General features: G+C 53.2%; 1 protein-coding gene across 9 annotated transcripts in view; it reads right to left on the bottom strand.

Moving 5' to 3' along the window:
* LOC110517481 (trinucleotide repeat-containing gene 6A protein) overlaps positions 1-17,998 on the bottom strand; it is an 84,682-nt gene that overhangs the window by 34,321 nt on the left and 32,363 nt on the right. For 7 of the 9 annotated variants that reach the window (XM_036972127.1, XM_036972128.1, XM_036972123.1 and 4 more), the window contains 7 exons: positions 15,974-16,021; positions 13,926-14,014; positions 10,766-13,226; positions 6,461-6,670; positions 4,873-5,144; positions 2,509-2,586; positions 1,726-1,911 (listed from right to left, as the gene is read on the bottom strand). In XM_036972127.1, the coding sequence (XP_036828022.1) occupies positions 1,726-1,911; positions 2,509-2,586; positions 4,873-5,144; positions 6,461-6,670; positions 10,766-13,226; positions 13,926-14,014; positions 15,974-16,019 (3,342 nt within the window). In that variant the 5' untranslated portion in view covers positions 16,020-16,021. The remainder of the gene's footprint in view (positions 1-1,725; positions 1,912-2,508; positions 2,587-4,872; positions 5,145-6,460; positions 6,671-10,765; positions 13,227-13,925; positions 14,015-15,973; positions 16,022-17,998) is intronic. The other 2 variants (XM_036972130.1, XM_036972131.1) reach the window with 1 other exon arrangement.

Raw genomic sequence — 17,998 nt, 5'->3', positions numbered from 1 at the left:
GCTACCACCAGGGGACTACATTCTGTAACGACACTGAGCTACCACCAGGGGGCTACATTCTGTAACGACACTGAGCTACCACCAGGGGACTACATTCTGTAATGACACTGAGCTACCACCAGGGGACTACATTCTGTAATGACACTGAGCTACCACCAGGGGACTACATTATGTAATGACACTGAGCTACCACCAGGGGACTACATTCTGTAATGACACTGAGCTACCACCAGGGGACTACAATCTGTAATGACACTGAGCTACCACCAGGGGGCTACATTCTGTAATGACACTGAGCTACCACCAGGGGGACACTGAGCTACCACCAGGGGGCTACATTCTGTAATGACACTGAGCTACCACCAGGGGGACACTGAGCTACCACCAGGGGGCTACATTCTGTAATGACACTGAGCTACCACCAGGGGACTACATTATGTAATGACACTGAGCTACCACCAGGGGACTACATTCTGTAATGACACTGAGCTACCACCAGGGGACTACATTATGTAATGACACTGAGCTACCACCAGGGGACTACATTCTGTAATGACACTGAGCTACCACCAGGGGACTACATTCTGTAATGACACTGAGCTACCACCAGGGGACTACATTCTGTAATGACACTGAGCTACCACCAGGGGACTACATTCTGTAGTGACACTGAGCTACCACCAGGGGACTACATTCTGTAATGACACTGAGCTACCACCAGGGGACTACATTCTGTAATGACACTGAGCTACCACCAGGGGACTACATTCTGATATGACACTGAGCTACCACCAGGGGACTACATTCTGTAATGACACTGAGCTACCACCAGGGGGCTACATTCTGTAATGACAATGAGCTACCACCAGGGGACTACATTCTGTAATGACACTGAGCTACCACCAGGGGACTACATTCTGTAATGACACTGAGCTACCACCAGGGGACTACATTATGTAATGACACAGCTACCACCAGGGGGCTACATTCTGTAATGACACTGAGCTACCACCAGGGGGCTACATTGTATAATGACACTGAGCTACCACCAGGGGGCTACATCCTGTAATGACACTGAGCTACCACCAGGGGACAACATTCTGATATGACACTGAGCTACCACCAGGGGGCTACAATCTGTAAAGACACTGAGCTACCACCAGGGGACTACATTCTGATATGACACTGAGCTACCACCAGGGGACTACATTCTGTAATGACACTGAGCTACCACCAGGGGACTACATTCTGTAATGACACTGAGCTACCACCAGGGGACTACATTCTGTAATGACACTGAGCTACCACCAGGGGGCTACATCCTGTAATGACACTGAGCTACCACCAGGGGACTACATTCTGATATGACACTGAGCTACCACCAGGGGACTACATTCTGTAATGACACTGAGCTACCACCAGGGGACTACATTCTGTAATGACACTGAGCTACCACCAGGGGACTACATTCTGTAACGACACTGAGCTACCACCAGGGGGCTACATTCTGTAACGACACTGAGCTACCACCAGGGGACTACATTCTGTAATGACACTGAGCTACCACCAGGGGACTACATTCTGTAACGACACTGAGCTACCACCAGGGGGCTACATTCTGTAACGACACTGAGCTACCACCAGGGGACTACATTCTGTAATGACACTGAGCTACCACCAGGGGGCAGTGCAACGCTGGGAGACGGTACACTACACAGACAGTACCTTGTCGTAGTAAGGGCTTCTCTCCATGGAAGGCTCTTTGTGGATCTGGTGCCTGGAAGCTGAGTTTTTCCCCATCACTCCACTGTACTCTCCCATGTTCACATCCATACGCTTGTCAGACATCATCCCTCCTCCTCCTCCCATCTCCATCTTATTGCTCTTCGACAAGTCTTCAGGAGAGTCTCTCTAGAAGGGGATGGACAGAGAGAGGTATAAGATAGGTCAGAGATGAGAGAGAGAGAGAGAGAGAGATAGTCCACTGATGTGCTGGGGGCTGGTCTTGTGGTCGTGCTGCTGCCCAGAGGTTTGCAAGTTCAGCAGGAGAACATGTGTAATTATTTATCTCCCTCTACCGCAGCGGTCGGGTCTATATGGGTCCTAGCAGGCAAATCTGTTACACATAAAGTCTACCCAAGACCTGTTACAATCACACCTGAAGGGTCGGGTTCACGGAACAGATTACCCTGATTACCCTTCCGACCCCTCTTCTCTAAAGGGTCGACATCTGACGAGTTCCGACCCCTCTTCTCTAAAGGGTCGACATGTGACGAGCTCCAACCCCTCTTCCCTGCGTACTCACAGGGTAGTTCATGTTGTTGAACTGTTTGATTTGAGGGTTCAAGGTTCAAGGTTGCGTACTCACAGGGTAGTTCATGTTGTTGAACTGTTTGATTTGAGGGTTCAGGGTTCAAGGTTCAAGGTTGCGTACTCACAGGGTAGTTCATGTTGTTGAACTGTTTGATTTGAGGGTTCAGGGTTCAAGGTTCAAGGCTGCGTACTCACAGGGTAGTTCATGTTGTTGAACTGCTTGACGAACTGGTTCATCCAGGCATCCTCCTGCTTGTTCACCGATTTGTTGATCTGAAACAAACAGAGACCCGGGTTAATAACCTACACAGAGAGACCCGGGGTAATAACCTACACAGAGAGACCCGGTTTAATAACCCACACAGAGAGACCCCGGTTAATAACCCACACAGAGAGACCCGGGGTAATAACCTACACAGAGAGACCCGGGGTAATAACCTACACAGAGAGACCCCGGTTAATAACCCACACAGAGAGACCCGGGGTAATAACCTACACAGAGAGACCCGGTTTAATAACCCACACAGAGAGACCCCGGTTAATAACCCACACAGAGAGACTCGGTTTAATAACCCACACAGAGAGACCCCGGTTTAATAACCCACACAGAGAGACGCCGGTTTAATAACCCACACAGAGAGACCCCGGTTTAATAACCCACACAGAGAGACCCCGGCTAATAACCTATACAGAGAGACCCGGGTTAATAACCTACACAGAGACCCGGTTAATAACCTACACAGAGACCCGGTTAATAACCCACACAGAGAGACCCGGGTTAATAACCCACACAGAGAGACCCGGGTTAATAACCCACACAGAGAGACCCCCAGGTTAATAACCTACACAGAGAGACCCCCAGGTTAATAACATACACAGAGACCCCCAGGTTAATAACCTACACAGAGAGACCCCTGGTTAATATCCCACACAGAGAGATCCCCTGGTTAATAACCCACACAGAGAGACCCCCAGGTTAATAACCTACACAGAGAGACCCCCAGGTTAATAACCTACACGGAGAGACCCCCAGGTTAATAACCTACACAGAGAGACCCCCAGGTTAATAACCTACACAGAGAGACCCCCTGGTTAATAACCTACACAGAGAGACCCCTTGGTTAATAACCTACACAGAGAGACCCCCTGGTTAATAACCTACACAGAGAGACCCCCAGGTTAATAACCTACAGAGAGACACCCAGGTTAATAACCTACACAGAGAGACCCCCTGGTTAATAACCTACACAGAGAGACCCCCTGGTTAATAACCCACACAGAGAGACCCGGGTTAATAACCCACACAGAGAGACCCGGGTTAATAACCCACACAGAGAGACCCAGGTTAATAACCCACACAGAGAGACCCAGGTTAATAACCTACACAGAGAGACCCCCGGGTTAATAACCCACACAGAGAGACCCCCAGGTTAATAACCTACACAGAGAGACCCCCGGGTTAATAACCTACACAGAGAGACCCCCGGGTTAATAACCCACACAGAGAGACCCAGGTTAATAACTTACACAGAGAGACCCCCGGGTTAATAACCCACACAGAGAGACCCCCAGGTTAATAACCTACATAGAGAGACCCCCAGGTTAATAACCTACACAGAGAGACCCCCGGGTTAATAACCCACACAGAGAGACCCGGGTTAATAACCCACACAGAGACCCCCTGGTTAATAACCTACACAGAGAGACCCCCTGGTTAATAACCTACACAGAGAGACCCCCTGGTTAATAACCTACACAGAGAGACCCCCAGGTTAATAACCTACACAGAGAGACCCCCAGGTTAATAACCTACACAGAGAGACCCCCTGGTTAATAACCTACACAGAGAGACCCCCTGGTTAATAACCCACACAGAGAGACCCGGGTTAATAACCCACACAGAGAGACCCAGGTTAATAACCTACACAGAGAGACCCCCGGGTTAATAACCCACACAGAGAGACCCCCAGGTTAATAACCTACACAGAGAGACCCCCGGGTTAATAACCTACACAGAGAGACCCCCGGGTTAATAACCCACACAGAGAGACCCAGGTTAATAACCTACACAGAGAGACCCCCGGGTTAATAACCCACACAGAGAGACCCCCAGGTTAATAACCTACACAGAGAGACCCCCAGGTTAATAACCTACACAGAGAGACCCCCAGGTTAATAACCTACACAGAGAGACACCCAGGTTAATAACCTACACAGAGAGACCCCCAGGTTAATAACCCACACAGAGAGACCAGGTTAATAACCTACACAGAGAGACCCCCAGGTTAATAACCTACACAGAGAGACCCCCAGGTTAATAACCTACACAGAGAGACCAGGTTAATAACCTACACAGAGAGACCCCCGGGTTAATAACCTACACAGAGAGACCCGGGTTAATAACCCACACAGAGAGACCAGGTTAATATAACTCCAGTAAAAGCCTAGAAGTTGACCCACACAGAGAGACCAGGTTAATAACCCACACAGAGAGACCAGGTTAACATAGCTCCAGTAAAAGCCTAGAAGTTGACCCACAGCTAGAAGCCTCAGTAATACCTTGGGAGGGATTTTCTTCATGTAGTTCCAGCTGTGTTGCTGTGGCCCGTTGTTCCTGTTGTCCTGACCGTGGCCGTCTCTGTGGTTCTCTCTGTGACCGTCTCTGTCCCGGTCTCTGTGGTTCTCTCTGTGACCGTCTCTGTCCCGGTCTCGGTGACTTGGGGTGTTGCTCCACATCCCGATCTCCACCTCCTCCTCCTGTTCCCAACTGGCCTGGCACGACACCTCCTCCCCACACCAGGTACTACTCTCCTGCTGCATGGGCTTGGGACCTGGAGGGTGGAGAGAGGACGAAGGGATTAAACCTGGAGAGAGACACGAGGGGACCTGGAGAGAGACACGAGGGGACCTGGAGAGAGAGACACACGAGGGGGCCTGGAGAGAGAGACACACGAGGGGGCCTGGAGAGAGAGACACACGAGGGGGCCTGGAGAGAGAGACACACGAGGGGGCCTGGAGAGAGAGACACGAGGGGACCTGGAGAGAGAGACACACGAGGGGGCCTGGAGAGAGAGACACACGAGGGGGCCTGGAGAGAGAGACACGAGGGGGCCTGGAGAGAGAGACACGAGGGGGCCTGGAGAGAGAGACACGAGGGGGCCTGGAGAGAGAGACACGAGGGGGCCTGGAGAGAGAGACACGAGGGGGCCTGGAGAGAGAGACACGAGGGGGCCTGGAGAGAGAGACACACGAGGGGGCCTGGAGAGAGAGACACACGAGGGGGCCTGGAGAGAGAGACACACGAGGGGGCCTGGAGAGAGAGACACACGAGGGGGCCTGGAGAGAGAGACACACGAGGGGGCCTGGAGAGAGAGACACGAGGGGGCCTGGAGAGAGAGACACGAGGGGGCCTGGAGAGAGAGACACGAGGGGGCCTGGAGAGAGAGACACGAGGGGGCCTGGAGAGAGAGACACGAGGGGGCCTGGAGAGAGACACACGAGGGGGCCTGGAGAGAGAGACACACGAGGGGGCCTGGAGAGAGAGACACGAGGGGGCCTGGAGAGAGAGACACACGAGGGGGCCTGGAGAGAGAGACACACGAGGGGGCCTGGAGAGAGAGACACGAGGGGGCCTGGAGAGACACGAGGGGGCCTGGAGAGAGAGACACGAGGGGACCTGGAGAGAGAGACGAGGGGACCTGGAGAGAGAGAGAGACGAGGGGACCTGGAGAGAGAGACACGAGGGGGCCTGGAGAGAGAGACACGAGGGGACCTGGAGAGAGAGACACGAGGGGACCTGGAGAGAGAGACACGAGGGGGCCTGGAGAGAGAGACACGAGGGGGCCTGGAGAGAGAGACACGAGGGGGCCTGGAGAGAGAGACACACGAGGGGACCTGGAGAGAGAGACACGAGGGGACCTGGAGAGAGAAACACGAGGGGACCTGGAGAGAGAGACACGAGGGGACCTGGAGAGAGAGACACGAGGGGACCTGGAGAGAGAGACACGAGGGGACCTGGAGAGAGAAACACGAGGGGACCTGGAGAGAGAGACACGAGGGGACGAGGGGGCCTGGAGAGAGACGAGGAGATGGGTGTGTGTGTATCTGTCTCACCAGGTTGGTCTGTGTGTGTGTATGTGTGTCTTACCAGGTTTGTGGTGGTTCTGTGCTCCAGGTCCTTCCCAGCCTCCTGTCGCAGAGTTGTCCCCTCTGTCTCTCAGCTCCTCCCAGGTGGAGCTGGTGTCCATGGGTTTCCCCCAGGCCGATGTCCCGTTGTCCACAGAGACGGGGGGGCCTGGCGGATCACCCCACGTTCCTGACTCCATCTTCTGGGGACCTGTGTACTGTTCACCCCAACCTGGAGGAGGAGAGAGAGGGGGAGGAGGAGAGAGAAAGGAGGAGAGACCGTAGGAGAGAGAGAGAGGGGGAGTAGGAGAGAGAGGGGGGGAGAGGTAGTAGGAGAGAGAGAGGGGTAAGAGAGAGAGGGGGGAGGAGGAGAGAGGGAGGAGGAGAGAGAGAGAGGGGGGAGGAGAGAGAGGGGGGAGGAGAGAGAGAGGGGGAGGAGAGAGAGAGGGGGAGGGGGGAGGAGAGAGAGAGGGGGAGGGGGGAGGAGAGAGAGAGGGGGGAGGAGAGAGAGAGGGGGGAGGAGAGAGAGAGGGGAGGGGGGAGAGAGAGAGGGGAGAGGAGAGAGAGAGGGGAGGGGGGAGGAGAGAGAGAGGGGAGGGGGGAGGAGAGAGAGAGGGGGGAGGAGAGAGAGAGGGGAGGGGGGAGGAGAGAGAGAGGGGGGAGGAGAGAGATAGGGGGGAGGAGAGAGAGAGGGGAGGGGGGAGAGAGAGGGGAGGGGGGAGGAGAGAGAGAGGGGAGAGAGAGAGGTATGTGAGGTGGAGTTTCGTAAATGGCAGGTAACCTTGTACCTTCTCAACTCTGCTGTTGTACTCACTCAGACGATCAATAACAGACTAGCTGGGTTTCTAGATCAATAACAGACTAGCTGGGTTTATAGACTGAGATGATCAATAACAGACTAGCTGGGTTTCTAGACTGAGATGATCAATAACAGACTAGCTGGGTTTCTAGATCAATAACAGACTAGCTGGGTTTCTAGATCAATAACAGACTAGCTGGGTTTCTAGATCAATAACAGACTAGCTGGGTTTCTAGATCAATAACAGACTAGCTGGGTTTCTAGATCAATAACAGACTAGCTGGGTTTCTAGATCAATAACAGACTAGCTGGGTTTCTAGATCAATAACAGACTAGCTGGGTTTCTAGATCAATAACAGACTAGCTGGGTTTATAGATCAATAACAGACTAGCTGGGTTTCTAGATCAATAACAGACTAGCTGGGTTTCTAGATCAATAACAGACTAGCTGGGTTTCTAGATCAATAACAGACTAGCTGAGTTTCTAGATCAATAACAGACTAGCTGGGTTTCTAGATCAATAACAGACTAGCTGGGTTTATAGATCAATAACAGACTAGCTGGGTTTATAGATCAATAACAGACTAGCTGGGTTTATAGATCAATAACAGACTAGCTGGGTTTCTAGATCAATAACAGACTAGCTGAGTTTCTAGATCAATAACAGACTAGCTGGGTTTCTAGATCAATAACAGACTAGCTGGGTTTCTAGATCAATAACAGACTAGCTGGGTTTCTAGATCAATAACAGACTAGCTGAGTTTCTAGATCATTAACAGACTAGCTGGGTTTCTAGATCAATAACAGACTAGCTGGGTTTATAGATCAATAACAGATAGTGTAGTTTCCCCAAATTCAGTTTCATCATTTTGTTTATCCAGGTTTCCATTTTCCCCCTTTAATTCCAGTAAGCGCCCAGAAAGAGGCCGCCGTTTAGCGCCCAGCATGAGGCCGTTGTTTAGCGTCCGGCATGAGGCCGTTGTTTAGCGCCCGGCAAGAGGCCGTTGTTTAGCGCCCGGCAAGAGGCCGTTGTTGTTTAGCGCCCGGCAAGAGGCCGTTGTTGTTTAGCGCCCGGCAAGAGGCCGTTGTTGTTTAGCGCCCGGCAAGAGGCCGTTGTTGTTTAGCGCCCGGCAAGAGGCCGTTGTTGTTTAGCGCCCGGCAAGAGGCCGTTGTTTAGCGCCCGGCAAGAGGCCGTTGTTTAGCGCCCGGCAAGAGGCCGTTGTTTAGCGCCCGGCATGAGGCCGTTGTTTAGCGTCCGGCAAGAGGCCGTTGTTTAGCGCCCGGCAAGAGGCCGTTGTTTAGCGCCCGGCAAGAGGCCGTTGTTTAGCGCCCGGCAAGAGGCCGTTGTTTAGCGCCCGGCAAGAGGCCGTTGTTTAGCGCCCGGCAAGAGGCCGTTGTTTAGCGCCCGGCAAGAGGCCGTTGTTTAGCGCCCGGCAAGAGGCCGTTGTTTAGCGCACAGCATGAGGCCTTTGTTTAGCGCCTAGCAAGAGGCCGTTGTTTAGCGCCCAGCATGAGGCCGTTGTTTAGCGCCTAGCAAGAGGCCGTTGTTTAGCACCTAGCAAGAGGCTGTTGTTTAGCACCCAGCAAGAGGCCGCCGTTTAGCGCCTAGCAAGAGGCCGTTGTTTAGCGCCCGGCATGAGGCCGTTGTTTAGCGCTCGGCATGAGGCCGTTGTTTAGCGCCCGGCAAGAGGCCACCGTTTAGCCCCTGGCAAGAGGCCGTTGTTTAGCCCCTGGCAAGAGGCCGTTGTTTAGCGCCTGGCAAGAGGCCGTTGTTTAGCGCCTGGCAAGAGGCCGTTGTTTAGCGCCTGGCAAGAGGCCGTTGTTTAGCGCCTGGCAAGAGGCCGTTGTTTAGCGCCTGGCAAGAGGCCGTTGTTTAGCGCCTGGCAAGAGGCCGTTGTTTAGCGCCTGGCAAGAGGCCGTTGTTTAGCCCCTGGCAAGAGGCCGTTGTTTAGCGCCTGGCAAGAGGCCGTTGTTTAGCGCCTGGCAAGAGGCCGTTGTTTAGCGCCTGGCAAGAGGCCGTTGTTTAGCGCCTGGCAAGAGGCCGTTGTTTAGCGCCTGGCAAGAGGCCGTTGTTTAGCGCCTGGCAAGAGGCCGTTGTTTAGCGCCTGGCAAGAGGCCGTTGTTTAGCGCCTGGCAAGAGGCCGTTGCTGTTTAGCGCCTGGCAAGAGGCCGTTGTTGTTTAGCGCCTAGCAAGAGGCTGTTGTCAGTCGATTCCCTACTAGGTTCAATACATTTAGTCGATTCCCTACTAGGTTCAATACATTTAGGTGATTCCTTACTAGGTTCAATACATTTAGTTGATTCCCTACTAGGTTCAATACATTTAGTTGATTCCCTACTAGGTTCAATACATTTACTTGATTCCCTACTAGGTTCAATACATTTAGTCGATTCCCTCCTATGTTCAATACATTTAGGTGATTCCCTCCTATGTTCAATACATTTAGTCGATTCCCTACTAGGTTCAATACATTTAGGTGATTCCTTACTAGGTTCAATACATTTACTTGATTCCCTACTAGGTTCAATACATTTAGTTGATTCCCTCCTAGGTTCAATGCATTTAGTTGATTCCCTCCTAGGTTCAATACATTTACTTGATTCCCTACTAGGTTCAATACATTTACTTGATTCCCTACTAGGTTCAATGCATTTAGTTGATTCCCTACTAGGTTCAATACATTTACTTGATTCCCTACTAGGTTCAATACATTTACTTGATTCCCTACTAGGTTCAATTCATTTAGTTGATTCCCTCCTAGGTTCAATACATTTACTTGATTCCCTCCTAGGTTCAATACATTTACTTGATTCCCTCCTATGTTCAATACATTTACTTGATTCCCTACTAGGTTCAATACAATGTCTGGATTCCATGATTCTGTCTGCGTTCTCTGCAATGCAGATATTTATAGAGCCCTGACCTGTGAGTGATTTTTATAGATCTCCCCCCTTTCTGTCTCTCTCTCCCCCCCTTTCTGTCTCTCTCTCCCCCCCTTTCTGTCTCTCTCTCCCCCCCTTTCTGTCTCTCTCTCCCCCCCTTTCTGTCTCTCTCTCCCCCCCTTTCTGTCTCTCTCTCCCCCCCTTTCTGTCTCTCTCTCCCCCCCTTTCTGTCTCTCTCTCACCCCCTTTCTGTCTCTCTCTCACCCCCTTCCTGTCTCTCTCTCACCCCCTTCCTGTCTCTCTCTCACCCCCTTCCTGTCTCTCTCTCACCCCCTTCCTGTCTCAGTCTACCCCCTTCCTGTCTCAGTCTACCCCCTTCCTGTCTCTCTCTCACCCCCTTCCGGTCTCAGTCTACCCCCCCCCCTGGAACTATCTGTATTTCAGTTCAAACAAAGGTCTGTGTTTCTGCCTGCACTCACAGCTCAGAGAGAATAATCAATGCTGTAGAACATTCCAGAAGGATGACGCAACCCTAAAACACACACACACACACACACACACACACACCAAAGGGGAGGTGGATGACACTGTGTGTGTGTGTGTGTGTGTGTGTGTGTGTGTGTGTGTACAGCTCCCTCCACTCACCAGAGCTGCAGGTCTTGTCCTTGTTGGCCATGTTGTTCAGGGGTGGTGGGGGCTGGGGCTGGGGGGGTTTGGTCGTGGCCATGGCATCCTGCTCTGATTGGCTGGTCTTGTTCCACATATTGACCCCGCTACAGTTGTATTTGCTGGGGTCTCCCCACGCCGAGGTGCCGTCATCGATCTCCATCCTCCTCCTCACCGACTCTGGACTAGGCTCCTCCCACCCCGTCGACGACGACTCCTCCTTGTGGGAGGGTCCAGCTGGGACCGCCACCCCAGTCCAGCCGCTGGGTTTGGAGGGGTGGGGACCGCCTGGTGGAGGTCCTCTAGGGTCCGGGTTGGCGTCTGAACCTTGACCCCACTCGGCCGGGTCTCCCCAGCTCTGAGAGGGGTGGCCGGGCTTCATGGCTGGCTCGCCCCACCCTCCCTGGGTCTGGTGGTTCTGGGGTTTGTGTCCGGCGGAGTTGGATACAGGGGGCTCCCCCCAGCCAGAGTGAGGGTTGCTGGGGTGGTCAGGGGTCCCTCCGCTGCCACCCCAGGTGCCGCTGCTTCCGTCGGGGTGTGTGTTGGTGTTGGCCGGGCGGCCTGGCTCGCCCCATCCTGCAGACCCTGAACGGTCGCTGTCGTTGTCCCATCCCCCAGACACGCTGGTCTTCTGGGGCTGACCCCAGTAGCTGCTCCCTCCACCTCCTCCTCTGGAGCGGTCTCCACCACCCATCCCCCAGCCCTGCTTTTGGGGTTTCGGAGGGTTGATCCAGGTGTTGGAGAGGTCCTCCTTCTGGCTGTTTCCCCAGGTAGAGGAAGGGTTACCGTTGTCCCATCCTCGCTCTCCTCCAGGACCTTTGTTGTCTCTGTCGCCACACCCAGACAAGGTCTTCTGCTCTACCCAGCCAGACCCTCCTGACTCTGGGCCCGTATTGCCCGGGCCGTCCCCCCCACGCCATCCTCCAGAGCTGGAGGTCTGAGAACGAGCGGCGTGGCTTTTCGAGCCCCAGCCAGGGCCTCCGTTACCGGGTTTCCTGTCATCGGGTCTGGGGGCGGGAGAGGTGACGTCCCAGGCGGTGTTCTGGCGTACTGGGGTCTGGCCCCAGCCGGTGTTGCAGAGGACACGGGGGTCCACGTCTGAACAGGAGAGGACTTGAGTAGACCCAGGGAGGGGGCCTCGTCGACGGGGGTCGTTCCTGTCCCTGTCTAAGCTACGGCCTCCAGAGCTCTCCCCGCTCCCCTCACTGCCGCCAGACGCCCCAACGCTCGCAGGTCCTCCTCCTCCTCCTCCTCCCACCCTCAGGGCGTCGTCTTCAAGACTCTTCCAGCCGTTGGCTCCTCCCCCTGACTTCCGTCCGTCGCCGGAATCCTGAGATTTGTTACCGGGCAACGAGCTCCACTCCCCATTGGGGGGTTGCCTGTTGGAGGAGGAGCCAGAGGAAGAAGAGGAAGAAGAGGAGGAGGCGTTGCCCCATGGTCGGGGGATCCCGGCAGGACCCAGTCCGTTCCCATTGCTCGCCCCTCCTCCAGTCCCCAGGTTGTGAGGAGAGGCAGAGTCCCACCTCCCTACAGAGGCCTTGCTGTTAGTTTTACTGTTGTAAACAGCAGCAGCAGGGGAGGGTTGGCCTTGTCCCTGGCCGTTCACAGTGTCTCCAGGGCCCGAGGCCCCCCAGGGCTTAGAGAAGCCCCCTGCCAGGCCCTCGCTGTGAGGGTGCTGGGCGCCAGACAGGGTCCCGTTGGAGAGCTGCTCTCCAACCTCTGACCCCGCTCCTCCTCCTCCTCCTCCTCCTCCCGCTCCCCAGGAACGCAGCCCCGAGCCGGACTCGTTCCTGTGCACTGAGTTTGGTAAACTGGAGGTGTCGACGACGTTAGTAGTGTTATTTGGTCCGTTGGTCGTGTTAAGGTGGCGAGTCTTGATAGTAGTATCATTCAGGAGGAGGTGCTGCGGCTGTTCAGACAGAGAGAGGCTGTCCGGTTGTGTCCCTTCCCAGCCCAGAGAGCCTCCCTGCTGGCCAATCTTACAGCCGGAGGGTCCCTGGGGACCGGGCCAGGCACTGTGGTTAACTTTTGGGTTCAGAGTGCCGGGGGTCAGACCAGCACCGTTGGCCGACGCCCAGGGGCTTGGCTTGTTGCCGTGGCTACCGTCGGCGGGGGCGTCGTTGGGGCCGACGTTGGCCAGGCACCCCCACGGGCCTTTCCCCGCCCCGTTACGCGTTATGATGTTATTGCTGCTAACGGGAGGAACGCCGCCGGTAGTCAACGGGGAGAAGTGGTTCCCGTTACGGCCTCCGTTCCCTTTAGCGCCGGGAGGCGGCGGCGACGACGACGTCATCGCGGTGACCAAGTTCTTCTCCGAGCCGCCAGAACTAGAGGCAGAGTCCGTGTCCATGCATTCTGAGGTGAGCTCGGGGTCGTTGCCGGCTGCCGAGGAGGACGAGGAGGAGGAAGGCGTGTCGCTGCAGACCGAGTCTACCAGCACCTTGAAAAGAAAATCAACTTTTATTAATAGGGTTACCAGGGTTACCAGTCTAACTAGCTAGTTCACCAGTCTGATTATAATAGGGTTAGGGTTAGCAGGCTAACTAGCTAGTTCACCAGTCTGATTATAATAGGGTTAGGGTTACCAGTCTAACTAGCTAGTTCACTATTCTGTCTAAACCAGTCTGATTTCATTACTAACTAGCTAGTTCACCAGTCTGATTTCATTACTAACTAGCTAGTTCACTATTCTGTCTAAACCAGTCTGATTTCATTACTAACTAGCTAGTTCACCAGTCTGATTTCATTACTAACTAGCTAGTTCACCAGTCTGATTTCATTACTAACTAGCTAGTTCACCAGTCTGATGTCATTACTAACTAGCTAGTTCACTATTCTGTCTAAACCAGACAGCTGCGACACTCTTGAGGTCAGGGAAGTTTGAGCTACCGTTTTCACATTGGGTAATGCAAACTAAACTTGGAAATGTTCCTTATTAAGTAAAATCATACAATCGTTTTTTTTTTTTTACAGTTAAGGATTTACAAAAACAACCAGAAAAACAGATTTCCGATCCATTTTTGGCGAGACATCCGAACGGGTTTCCCGAATCACATTATAACGTTTGAAGATTAAAATACAAGAGGAGAAAACCAAACATGGAGGTATTTACGTTTGGAGAACCTCAGAGAGTACCCACCTTGTCCCAGTTACCGTCTCTGCTGCAGGGAGAACCAGAGCTCCAGGGGCAACTCTCATACTGAGAATCCAGGCCAGGATGGTCCAAACCTGGGGACAGGAAGACGGAGAGACGGGGTGGTGGTGGAGGTTTGGTTAGCTCACATGAGAACACACCAGGACATTCTGTCACTAATCATTGATCTGACGTGTGGATTGGTGGAAACGGAGGGATGGAACCCAGACGTCTAACCCAGCCCAGTCCCCGCCCCTATAACGTGTGGATTGGTGGAAACGGAGGGATGGAACCCAGACGTCTAACCCGGCCCAGTCCCCGCCCCTCTAACGTGTGGATTGGTGGAAACGGAGGGATGGAACCCAGACGTCTAACCCGGCCCAGTCCCCGCCCCTCTAACGTGTGGATTGGTGGAAACGGAGGGATGGAACCCAGACGTCTAACCCGGCCCAGTCCCCGCCCCTCTAACGTGTGGATTGGTGGAAACGGAGGGATGGAACCCAGACGTCTAACCCGGCCCAGTCCCCGCCCCTCTAACGTGTGGATTGGTGGAAACGGAGGGATGGAACCCAGACGTCTAACCCGGCCCAGTCCCCGCCCCTCTAACGTGTGGATTGGTGGAAACAGAGGGATGGAACCCAGACATCTAACCCGGCCCAGTCCCCGCCCCTCTAACGTGTGGATTGGTGGAAACGGAGGGATGGAACCCAGACGTCTAACCCGGCCCAGTCCCCGCCCCTCTAACGTGTGGATTGGTGGAAACGGAGGGATGGAACCCAGACGTCTAACCCAGCCCCTCTAACGTGTGGATTGGTGGAAACGGAGGGAGGGAACCCAGACGTCTAACCCAGCCCCTCTAACGTGTGGATTGGATGGAACCCAGACATCTAACCCGGCCCAGTCCCCGCCCCTCTAACGTGTGGATTGGTGGAAACGGAGGGATGGAACCCAGACGTCTAACCCGGCCCAGTCCCCGCCCCTCTAACGTGTGGATTGGTGGAAACGGAGGGATGGAACCCAGACCACCTGTTACTGAGTGAGAAGATGGAAAGGTGCATTGTAGAAGTACTGTGATGTCTCTCTGATGTCTCTCTAACCCAGCCCAGTCCCTCTAACCCGGCCCAGTCCCTGTGTCCCTCTAACCCGGCCCAGTCCCCGTGTCCCTCTAACCCGGCCCAGTCCCCGTGTCCCTCTAACCCGGCCCAGTCCCTGTGTCCCTCTAACCCGGCCCAGTCCCCGTGTCCCTCTAACCCGGCCCAGTCCCCGTGTCCCTCTAACCCGGCCCAGGGGAGGGTGGGGAGAGACGGGAAAGGGGGAGGGGGCTGTTTGTTATTTTACGACAAGAACCTCTTCCTCAGAACTAAATGAACCCTTTCATGTCTCCAGTGTCCGCTCTTCTCTTCTGGCAATTAACCACCTTGGTTTTCTGTAAAGCCACGCTCATTCTCGCCAGTCACACACACACACACGATGGCTGCCAATTCTCCTTGAATGTTGTCTAGTCTGCCTGCTCAGTCAGAATGTTCTCTCCTCCTCCTTTCTCCCGTTATGTGCCTTTAACCCCTAACCCTACCTTTGTAGGAGCACATGCTGTTATGTGCCTTTAACCCCTAACCCTACCTTTGTAGGAGCACATGCTGTTCCGTGCCTTTAACCCCTAACCCTACCTTTGTAGGAGCACATACTGTTATGTGCCTTTAACCCCTAACCCTAACCCTAACCCTTTAACCCCTAACCCTAACCCTAACCCTAACCCTTTAACCCCTAACCCTACCTTTGTAGGAGCACATGCTGTGTTTAAAGGTAGTTTAACTTGAATAACAAGGTGAGACGATCTACAGGAGAAGAGATCAGACAATGACCGACACACTGAGACTACATAACAGCCGCCAACGTTAACGTGAGCACCTGGGCGGGCGGGAGAACTGGGATTCAGGAATGACCTTGTCTGACTGGAGTAGTATAGGGAGAGGTCCAGGAAGACAGGGAGAGGTCCAGGAAGACAAGAGAGAAGAAGAGTCAGGGTCAAAGGGTAAAATAAAAAAGGTAGTCACCTGTTTGGTTAGGAGAGTGGCTGACCGAGTCCCGAATTGGAGCCATGCCTAGGATACAGAGAGAGGAGGTTAGCGAGAGAGGAGGACAGCGAGAGAGGAGGCCAGCGAGAGAGGAGGGTAGCGAGAGAGGAGGGTAGCGAGAGAGGAGGGTAGCGAGAGAGGAGGCCAGCGAGAGAGGAGGGTAGCGAGAGAGGAGGGTAGCGAGAGAGGAGGGTAGCGAGAGAGGAGGGTAGCGAGAGAGGAGGGTAGCGAGAGAGGAGGACAGCGAGAGAGGAGGACAGCGAGAGAGGAGGATAGAGAGAGAGGAGGATAGCGAGAGAGGAGGATAGCGAGAGAGACAAGGGATAGAAGAAAAACACCATTAAAATGTTAAAACAGCGTCAGGAAGAAAAGCAGACGAAGAAATAAAGCAGGTTTACAAGAAGAGACAAATACTACAGACAATACTGTCAGCTCTAGCTAAAGGCTAAAGGATAGGGCTAAAGGCTAAAGGATAGGGCTAAAGGCTAGAGGCTAAGGATATGGCTAAAGGCTAAAGGATAAGGCTAAAGGCTAGAGGCTAAGGATAGGGCTAAAGGCTAGAGGCTAGAAAGCTAAAGGCCAGAGAGCTAAAGGCTAGAAAGCTAAAGGCCAGAAAGCTAAAGGCCAGAAAGCTAAAGGCTAGAAAGCTAAAGGCCAGAAAGCTAAAGGCTAGAAAGCTAAAGGCTAAAGGCTAGAAAGCTAAAGGCTAGAAAGCTAAAGGCTAAAGGCCAGAAAGCTAAAGGCCAGAAAGCTAAAGGCCAGAAAGCTAAAGCCTAGAAAGCTAAAGGCCAGAAAGCTAAAGGCTAGAAAGCTAAAGGCTAGAAAGCTAAAGGCTAAAAGCTAAAGGCTAGAAAGCTAAAGGCTAAAAGCTAAAGCTGCCGCTTTCAAGGAGCGGGACACTAATCCGGACGCTTATAAGAAATCGGCTCTGAAGCTCATCGGATGTGGCAGGGGGCTTTCAAACTATTACGGACTACGAAGGGAAACACAGCCGCGAGCTGCCCAGTGACGAGGGCCTACCAGACGAGCTAAATGCCTTTTATGATCGCCTCGAGGCAAGCAACAATGAAGCATGCATGAGAGCACCCGCTGTTCCGGATGACTGTGTGATCACGCTCTCTGCAGCCGATGTGAGCAACACCTTTAAACAGGTGGCCGCGGGGCCAGACGGATTACCAGGACGTGTCCTCAGGATGTGTACTCAGAGCATACGCTGACAAACTGGTAAGTGTCTTCACTGACATTTTCAACCTCTCGCTGACCGAGTCTGTAAATACCAACACGTTTCAAACAGACCACCATACTGAGACAGAGGACCTTGGTGTTGACAGTACTAACCTACTGACAGAGGACCTTGGTGTTGACAGTACTAACCTACTGATAGAGGACCTTGGTGTTGACAGTACTAACCTACTGATAGAGGACCTTGGTGTTGACAGTACTAACCTACTGATAGAGGGCCATAGTGTTGACAGTACTAACCTACTGATAGAGGACCTTGGTGTTGACAGTACTAACCTACTGATAGAGGACCTTAGTGTTGACAGTACTAACCTACTGATAGAGGGCCATAGTGTTGACAGTACTAACCTACTGACAGAGGACCTTGGTGTTGACAGTACTAACCTACTGAGACAGAGGACCTTAGTGTTGACAGTACTAACCTACTGAGACAGAGGACCTTAGTGTTGACAGTACTAACCTACTGATAGAGGACCTTAGTGTTGACAGTACTAACCTACTGATAGAGGGCCATAGTGTTGACAGTACTAACCTACTGACAGAGGACCTTGGTGTTGACAGTACTAACCTACTGAGACAGAGGACCTTAGTGTTGACAGTACTAACCTACTGATAGAGGACCTTGGTGTTGACAGTACTAACCTACTGAGACAGAGGACCTTAGTGTTGACAGTGCATTCCAGTTGTAGTCTAGGGGAGGTAATGTTGGTAACAGTAGTGGACTAAACAGAGCCATTCCAGATGTAGTCTAGGGGAGGTAAT

This window comes from Oncorhynchus mykiss, unplaced genomic scaffold, assembly GCF_013265735.2.
Source record: "Oncorhynchus mykiss isolate Arlee unplaced genomic scaffold, USDA_OmykA_1.1 un_scaffold_120, whole genome shotgun sequence".
Classification (NCBI taxonomy): Eukaryota; Metazoa; Chordata; class Actinopteri; order Salmoniformes; family Salmonidae; genus Oncorhynchus; species Oncorhynchus mykiss.
The sequence above is the reverse complement of the archived record's forward strand: the minus strand, read 5'-3'. Positions and strand labels throughout refer to the sequence as shown.